This window comes from Dipodomys ordii, unplaced genomic scaffold (genome assembly GCF_000151885.1).
Source record: "Dipodomys ordii isolate 6190 unplaced genomic scaffold, Dord_2.0 Scaffold44, whole genome shotgun sequence".
Taxonomy (NCBI): Eukaryota; Metazoa; Chordata; class Mammalia; order Rodentia; family Heteromyidae; genus Dipodomys; species Dipodomys ordii.
Genome location: NW_012267260.1, coordinates 6,980,437 through 6,989,659, shown reverse-complemented (window position 1 = coordinate 6,989,659; position 9,223 = coordinate 6,980,437). Strand labels below are relative to the sequence as shown.

At 46.2% G+C, this 9,223-nt stretch overlaps 1 protein-coding gene across 1 annotated transcript in view; it reads left to right on the top strand.

Moving 5' to 3' along the window:
• Positions 1–9,223, top strand: part of Spats1 (spermatogenesis associated, serine-rich 1) — a 20,434-nt gene that overhangs the window by 7,303 nt on the left and 3,908 nt on the right. Inside the window, exons 2-6 of the mRNA XM_013019083.1 lie at positions 3,362–3,509; positions 4,538–4,656; positions 5,315–5,476; positions 6,852–6,972; positions 7,902–7,964. Coding sequence (XP_012874537.1) covers positions 3,362–3,509; positions 4,538–4,656; positions 5,315–5,476; positions 6,852–6,972; positions 7,902–7,964 — 613 coding nt within the window. The remainder of the gene's footprint in view (positions 1–3,361; positions 3,510–4,537; positions 4,657–5,314; positions 5,477–6,851; positions 6,973–7,901; positions 7,965–9,223) is intronic.

The window sequence follows — 9,223 nt, the reverse complement described above, 5'->3', positions numbered from 1 at the left end:
GGTGGGGTGTGTGGGGTGGGGTGTGGGATGGGGTGTGTGTATGGGGATGGGGTGTGGGGGTGGGGGGTATGGGGTGGGGTGTGTGGTGGGGGGAGGGCTGTGGCTTTGTTTGGACAGGTGACCTTGCTCACAAGGGTCTTTCTCTTGTTTTTCTTTTTTTTTTTTTGGGTCCCGTTGTGGGCCTGAACTCTGGGCCTGGGCACTGTCCCTCAGCTCTTCAGCTCAAGGCTAGCTCTCTACCACTTGATCCACTGCACCACTTCCGGCTTTTTTCTTTTTGCTTATGTGGTGCTGAGGAATCGAACCCAGGGCCTCATGCATACAAGGCAAGCGCTCTACCACTGAGCCACCTTCCCAGCCCTTGTTTTTCGTTTTGTCCTCAGGTTGCAGTGACTGTTGAAAAGCGAAGGCAGCCCCATGTGCACTGACCGTGGGCCCAGGCGCTGACATCTTCCCGCTCCTCCCTTTGACGAGTGATCTGTTGCCGAGATCTGGAGAAGATTCCAGAAAAGGAAGACTCCGGCAGGATCAAGATGGAGAGTGGACACAGTTGAGTTCTAAGAAATCAGGAGGGCTGGGTGAGGCCCGTGGCCGTCTGCAGGCCCGAGTGTTAGTGAGCTTTCAGTTACCAAGCTTTTCTAGAGCTAGTGAGCTTTCAGTTACCAAGCTTTTCTAGAGACAGTCAACTTAGAAAAGGCTTCTTTCTTTTCAATTCCAATTTTAGAAGTTCCGGGGTGGGATCCAGTTGCTCTATGGCAGAGCAGAACTGCTCATCCCCAGACTGGGAAGTGAGAAAGAAAGAAAAGGAGCTGGGGAAGTGGAGCTGTGGCTCAAGTGATAGAGCTCCAGCCCTAAGTGACAAACTTAAGAGACAGCACCAAGGCCCTAGTACTGGCACAAAAGGAAAAAAGGCAATAGTCACTGACCTAGATTTTAGTTTGCTTGTTGAGCTGATAAGCGGGGGGGGGATGAGGGGGCTGGTTAAAAACTGAGATCTGAGGATTGCAGTTCAAAGTCAGCCGAGGGAGGTAAAGCCATGAAACTCTGATCTCCAATGAACCACCAGAAAACCGGAAGTGGGGCTGTGGCTCAAGTGGTAGAGTGCGCACTTTGAGCTGAAGAGCTGAGGGACAGCATTCAGGCCCAGAGTTCAAGCTCCACGACCGACCCCCACCCCTCCCCCCCCAAAATAGATACCCATACTAAACTAAAGTCACTTGGTGCGTTACTTTCTCCTTGTCAGCGCTTTTGTGTCAGTGGAGATGACAAGTCTGGGAAAGTGCTTTGGGTTTTTGTTATGTGTTGTAGAATGTGTTATCTTGAGTTTGACAGGTGGTACCAAAGAAATAATCTCCTCCACAAATTTTCCCTTCCTCTTGCTTGCTTTCTGGTTGCCAGAACCTTCTTTGCATCTTTTGTATTGCATCATCTTGCCCCTTAGTGTTTTAGAGACTTGTATGAATTTCCTGACTTAGCTTACTTGATATTTATTGCATTTGAATAACAATTCTGATGAATGATGAACTTTTCCGGTGAGCTAGCTAGCAAAAGGGGGGCAGGGCTTTGGGGGTTGGGTGTGGTAGGAGATTTGCACAGAGAAGTGCCTAGGTACTCTGTCCTAGGGTCTCTAACTTCTGGAAGGGTCCTGTTGTCAGCTTGAAATGAGCAGAGTGTTGTGTAGCAACAAATTGAGATTGCTTTGATTATCCTTGGATCAGATGCACCTTCTCTGTTAGAGCAGCTTCAGGCCACTTTCTGTGTGGTTGTTAGCATGCAATTTATTATTCAAGCAAGGGAATACTTATTCCATTGCTCACTGCTCAGGGTCAGGAAGTACAGCTCACTACCCTCTTCTCTCAACCTAAACAAAGAATCCAACCCCCCCCCCCTCCTTAAGCCTTACAGTGGCTTAGAGGTCATTGTTCATTTGCATCTCTGAAGTTGGAGTTGATCTTACCTGTGCTGTACAAAGTAGTTGTCATAGTCTTTGTTGGTGAACCTGCTTGTATGAACATTCCAGAAGCAATTGAAAAATTCTTCCTTCTTCCCTCCTTCCCTCCCTCCTTCCCTTCCTCCCTCCCTTCTTTGCTTCCTTCCTTCCTTCCCTTTCTTTTTAAGCAGTTCTAAGGTATCTTTAATTGGCAGCTTTGTTCTTCGTGGTACATAAAATAATAATGTTATGAAACACCTAAGATTCCCAGTTTCTAATTACTGCTTTAGTTGAAGCCAAAAAGCTTTGATATATAGTATTTCTGTCCATTGATTATTAAGCACTCCTGACTTGCATTATGATTTCTTTTATGTGAATTATTTAGATGTGTGGTGTGAGTTCCCGGGTGTAGGGAGTGTATTGGCTGTGTTTTTAGCATCGATTTCTAATTGTGTTGCATTGTGGGCACAAAGTGCGGTCTCTACTATACTTGTTGACACTTCTTTTGTGGCCTCATGCAAGGGTGATTCCCTTAGGCTTCTGGGGCCATTTCTGTCCCTGTCCCCTGATCCTGTTCCTGCCCTCATCACTGGTTCTGACTTTGTCTTCGCTACTGACAACTGGGCACTGTTCCATACCAGCACTTCTTTCCTGGGTTGGCCTGAACTCACTGGCAGTGCTTCATTTTATTTTATTTTATTTTTTTGGTGCTGATACTGGCCTTGAACTTGGTCTAGGTGCTGTCCCTTAACTTTTTCACTCAAGGCTGGCACTCTACCAGTTGAACCACAGCTCTATGTCTGGTTTTTTTTTTGCTGGTTAATTGGAGACAAGAGACTCCCAGACTTGTCTGCCTGGGCTGGCTTCAAACTCAGTCATCAGATCACAGCTTCTTGAGTAGCTGGGATTACAATGTGAGCCACCAGTGCCGGCTTTCTTTTTATTTTTAGGGTGAGCAAATACTGTCATTGCATTCAATATATACTATGTAAAAATTGAAGGCTGGGAAGGTGACTCGGTGGTAGAGCGCTTGCCTTGCATGCATGAGGCCCTGGGTTCAACTCCTCAGCACCACATAAGCAGAAAAAGCCAGAAGTGGCGCTATGGCCAAGTGCTAGAGCACTAGCCTTGAGCTGAAGAGCTGAGGGACAGCGCCCAGGCCCAGAGTTCAAGCCCTGTGACCAACCAAAAACAATAACAACAACAACAACAACAACAAAAACCAAAATTGAACTACATAACTTGAGGGTAGGAATGGGATGGGGAAAGATGGAGAACAGTGGGGTGATATTGATCATGATGCATTGAATTCGTAACCCGATCTGGGAACCTCCTTTGTACAACTATTTAATAGAAAAACACAGAATAGGGAACAAGATAGATGGCAGGTACTTCAATAAGGTAATAATGGGCGATATCTATGTGCTGCAGATGCTGAGTATAACTATGCTGTACAATCTGAGGGCTGTGTTGCCAGCACAGCACCCTATAATGAGAAGACCAGCTCCCCATCGGCAGTGGAGACAGGCTCTTGTGCCCATGAGCCCCTAAGCCTTGACAGCATGGGCCCCTACTGCAAGTAAGTCAGGGCCTGGGGTCTAGTGAGAAGCCATCATTGCACGGTGAACTCTGATCCAGAAGTTATTCATTAAGCCAGGTGTCCATGGGTCATGCCTGTAACCCTAGCTATGCAGGAGGCTGAGATCTGAGGATTGTGGTTCAAAGCCAGCTCTGGCAGGAAGCTCTGTGAGCCTGTTATCTCTAATAAATGACCCCAAAATCAGAAGTGGAGCTGTGGTTTAAGCAGGCACCAGCCTCAAGTGAAAAAGCTAAGGGATATATATGGTCTAGGCCCTGAGTTGGAGAGAGAGAGAGAGAGAGAGGGAGACTGTCCTATTTGTCACTGGACTTGATTGCCTCTCTGGGGGAAGGGACACAGATGGTGGCTGGGAACAAGGAAGTCTCTAGGAGTTAGTGGAGTTGCTAGGTCAGATAGTAATTGTTCAACTTTTTTATGTTAATTTGATGAATTTGGGCTTGAATTTAAGCCTTTGCTTTTGCTAGGCACAGGTACTATACCATGTATTTCAGCCTCAACATTTTTTTGCTTAATTATTGTTCTAATAACTAAAATGCCTGCGTCCCAGGTGTATGCCTGGCCTGGCCTGGACAGTGATCCTCCTATTTGCGTTTACTGTGTAGCTGAGATGGCAGGCACCTGTCGCCATGCCCAGCTTTTGTGCTGGTTGAGATAGAATTTCGCTAATTTTTTTTTAACCTTCATTAGCCTTGAGCCTCCATCTTCTGAGTTTTCAGCTCCTGAGTATTTCAACATCTGGGGATCACAGGTGTGAGCCATCATGCCTAGCTTCTACATTTAACTTTTTAAGAACTGCCACATTGTTTTACAGTATACATATTTTGAATATGTTTCAGTTCCCCTCCCCTCCAAAATTGTGCATAAACAAATAACATGCTGGGGACTTTTCTGGAGGAATAGGCTCAGCTCTCTAAGTGAGAATAATGGAACGCTGTAACATGTAAGAGCAGATTCCAACTCCCATTTTAAGTGCACTGAAGACTCAAATCTCTTCACTTTCTCTCCAGGACTGCTGCAGATCTGGGTGGGAAGTGCTGCTCCCCGAGTTCAAATCATTCTTCTGAAAACTCAGTGCCTGAAGGCCCCAGGCTCCGAGAGGAGCTGAGCTTGCTGAAGTGTCTGACAGGTGAGTCACTCATGTGTCTTCCTCTGGGTGTGTTGGGCCTTTCAGTGATCACGGTACTATGAGCCACTGGTGCCAGGTGTCTGACAGGCTTCTAATTCTCTCCTAGGGGGAGCGATGGTCATGCTTTTCAGGGGCTAGTGCTGGCAGATACCCGTGGCCCACACCTGGAATTCTTGCTTCTTAGGAGGCTGAGATCTGAGGATCCCAGTTCCCAGGAAAGTTCCCAGACAGGAAAGTCTGTGAGATGCTTATCTCCAGTTAACCAACAAAAAGTTCAGATGCTGTGGCTGAAGGAGTTAGCACCAGGCTTGAGCACTAAAGCTTAGAGACAGATGGGTGCTGGTGGCTCACAACTATAATCCTAACTACGTAGCAGGTTGAGATCTGAGGATTGCAGTTAGAAGTCAGCTTGGGCAGGAATAAGTCCATGAGACACTTGTCTCCAATTAGCCACCAGAAAACTGGAAGTAACATTATAGCGTAAAGTGGTAGAGTGCTAGCCTTGAGTGAAAAAGCTCAGGGACAGCACCCAGGTCCTGAGTTCAAACCTCAAGATCAGCATACACAAAAATAGGCCTTAAGATGATTGCAATTTGCTGCCATGCTGGGCTGCATAGCAAGACCCTGACTCAGTTTTGATGGTTTTGATGTCTTGCAGAAGATGGCCAGCGTCCGGAGTGGACATTTTACCCAAGGCCCAGCAGTAATATCCACACCTACCACGTTGGAAAGCAGTGCCTCTTTAATGGGGTTTTCCTTGGCAACAAGAGGTCTCTGGCAGAAAGGACAGTGGACAAGATGCTTGGGAGGAAGAAATACGGTAATGTTCTCCGGGACCTTTGCTGCTCAAGGCCAGCAAGGGCCTGAAGTAGAATTGTGCAGATCTTGAGACTTATGCTGGGGCCAGCTCTGCAAGGTCACCATCTTACAACAGTGCAGCCAGGAAGACAGGAAAGCAAAGAGACACGTGTGTGTGTGTGTGTGTGTGTGTGTGTGTGCGTGCACACGCACGCACATGTGTGAGCACACCAGTCCTGTTGCTTGACCTCAGGGCCTGGGCACTACCTCTGAGCTTTTGTGCTCAAGGCTAGCACTCTACTACTGGAGCTTCACCTCCACTAATGGCTTTTCTGGTGGTTAATGGGAGATAAGAGTCTCCCAGGCTTTACTACCCCTCATAGGCTTCAAACCAGGATTCAAATTCTTGAGTAGCTAGGATTACAAGATGAATCACCAGCACCCAAATGAGAGATTTTTGGCAGGGGACATATTTTGGCTAAGAACTCTCAATGTATGTGGATACACATTTTTCTGTTTCTCTGAATTTCATAAAATGTTAATGCAACATTTAAGTCAACAGATAAGCTCTCTCAGAAAGTTATTAGCAGAGACCTCATTGAAGTCCAAAGAGAGAATTATTTCTGCTTCAATTAGAGGTTGTCTAAAGTATATTTTGTATTATCCACAAGGAAAATATCCCATAACCCTTAGCCCAAAGCACATACTGATACTTATTTATTTTTGTGCTGCCACTGGAGCTTGAATTCAGGGCCTCTCATTCTTTTTTTTTTTTTGGTTGGTCATGGGGCTTGAACTCTGGGCTTTGAACACAAGGCTAGCGACTTGAGCCACTGCACTACTTCCGGTTTTCTGAGTGGTTTATTGGAGATGAGTCTCACAGAATTTCCTGCCCCAGCTGGCTTTGAACAGATCCTCAAATCTCAGCCTCCTGAGTAGCTAGGATTACAGGCTTGAGCCACAGGTACCCAGCTTCAGGGCCTCTCATTCTTGTTTAGCACTTTGAACAAGGCTGGTTATTCTATCATTTGAATCACATCTCCACTTCTGGCCTTTTGCTGGTTAATTAGAGATAAAAGCCTCCAATTTGTCTCCGGATTTATCTGCCAAGGCTGGCTTTGAACACGATCCTCAGATCTCAGCCTCTGAATTCAAGCCTCTTTTCTTTGCCCAGGGTGAAGGATATGATGACGACGTCTCCTAGAAAACATTGTAAACATAGGCTTACCCTTCTGCTTGCCTCTCCTCAAGGCAAGGTACTCATGAAGAGAACTTTAGGATACCTTGATGTAACTTACTCAGCTAAAATAGTCTGCTTTGATTTCACTCAGCTGGGTAGATAAACACTGTGGATCATCTTGAGTCCTCTGTGTGATGTGTTTTCAAACTTTCCACAGATATCGATCCCAGGAATGGGATCCCAACACTGAATCCAGGAGATAATCCGTATATGATTCCAGAACAGAGTAAGGGCTTCTACAAAGCAGGTGCAACCCTACCACCAGTGAACTTTGCATTGTGAGCATGTTAATTTCCAAGTTACTTTGTTAATACTCTAAAGGAACTGTGTGTATTACCTGTGTCTGTTGCCAAAACTGGGGCTTGAATTGAGGGCACTTGACTTTTTTACTCCAGGTTGGTGCTCTGCTATCTGAAACAAACCTCTACTTTCCTATAAATTATTTATTTTTGTTGGTTGTGGGGCTTGAACTTAGGGTCTGGATGCTTTCCATGAGCTTTTCTGCTCAAGGATAGTGCTCTGCCACGTTGAGCCACAGCACCATTTCTAGTGTTCTGGTGGGGTAATTGGAGATAAGAGTCTCACAGGTTTTCCTGCCTGGGCTGGCTTTGAACTACAATCCTCAGATTTAAATCTCCTGAGTAGCTAGGATTACAGGCTTGAGCCATCAGTTTCTGGCTATAAATTATTATTATTTTCCACTCCTGGGGCTTGAACTATCCCTGAGCATCTTTTCCTCAAGGCTAGAACTCTACCACTTGAGGTACAGCTCTACATCTCATTTTTCCTGTTTATGTGGTCCTGAGAAATTGAACCCAGGGCTTCATGCATGCTAGGCACCACTAAGCCACATTCCCAGACCTAAATTATTATTATTATTATTATTATTGGGTCTGGTTGTGGGGCCTGAACTCTGGGCCTGGGCGCTGTCCCTCAGCTCTTCAGCTCAAGGCTAGCACTCTACCACTTGAGCCACAGTGCCACTTCCGGCTTTTTTCTTTTTGTTTATGTGGTGCTGAGGAATCGAACTCAGGGCCTCAGGCATGCAAGGCAAACGCTCTACCACTGAGCCACCTTCCCAGCCCCTGGCCTTGAATCTTGTTCCTTCCAATATCTGCCTCTCACATAGCTGAGAGTGCAGTTGTGAGCTTCCATGCCCAGTAAAGCCATACTAACTTTATAGTTGATTTTTTTCTTCTGTTTTCAGAGTGCCTTATGAGAAGAAATTTGATACATTTATTCCACTTGAGCCTCTTCCACAAATTCCCACGTAAGTTCTCTCACCAAGTTTTATGCTATTCCTTCATTATGAAAACATCATTTCTGGGCTGGGAAGGTGGCTCAGTGGTAGAGCGCTTGTCTTGCATGCATGAGGCCCTGGGTTCGATTCCTCAGCACCACATAAGCAGAAAAAGCCGGAAGTGGCGCTGTGGCTCAAGTGGTAGGAGCTAGCCTTGAGCTGAGGAGCTGAGGGACAGCGCCCAGGCCCAGAGTTCAGGTCCCATGACCAGCAAAAACAAACAAACAAAAAACAAAAAAACATCATTTCTCTCTCTCCACCCCCGTTCCCCAGCTACGTACTCACCTACCTACCTACCTACCTACCTACCTACCTACATCTTTTCTGTAGAAGACATTGGAGTCAACTTCTGGAGCTTTTTGGATTCCAGGGGGTGTTTGGAAACAGGGAAGTGAAGTACATGTGGTATCTGGCATGGCACGGACACATGTACATGTTCAGCAGATGGACTGGTAAACAGCCAGGTGCCATGGGTTGTACTAGCTTTCACAAGAGGAGTATGTACGTGGAGCAGATGCCAAGATAGACGTACTACCTCTAGAGGCCAAACTAAAGTAAATGGGACACTCTAATATTCCTAGGTGGGTATGCCATTCGTCTAATTTTACTTGATGATGATGATGATGATGATGATGGTAATGATGGTGGTGATGAGGCCTGGGCACTGTCTCTGAGCCTCTCTGTGTTCAGGGCTAGTACTCTACCAGTTGAGCCACAGCTCCACTTCCAGTTTTCTGGTGGTTAATTGGAGATAAGAGTCTCATGGACTTTCCTGCTTGGGCTGGCTTTGAACCATGATCCTCAGATCTCAGCCTCCTGAATAGCTAGGAATACAGGCTTGAGCCGCTGGTACCCAGCTAAAAAAGTAGTTTTTTTTTTTTTTTTCTCAGTCCTGGGGCTTGAACTCTGGCCTGGGCACTGTCCCTCAGTTCTTCAGCTCAACATGAGTACTCTACCACTTGAGCCACAGCACCTCTTCTGCTTTTCTAGTGGTTTATTGGAGTCTTACAGACATTCTTGCCTGGGCTGGCTTTGAACGTCGATCCTCAGAGCTCAGCCTGTTGAGTAGCTACGATTATAGGCATGAGCCACTGTGCCCAGGTCAAAGTAGGTGTTTTTTATTTTTATTTATTTATTTATTTATTTTTTTGTCGGTCATGGGGCTTGAACTCTGGGCCTGGGCACTGTCCCTCAGCTCTTCAGCTCAAGGCTAGCACTCTACCACTTGA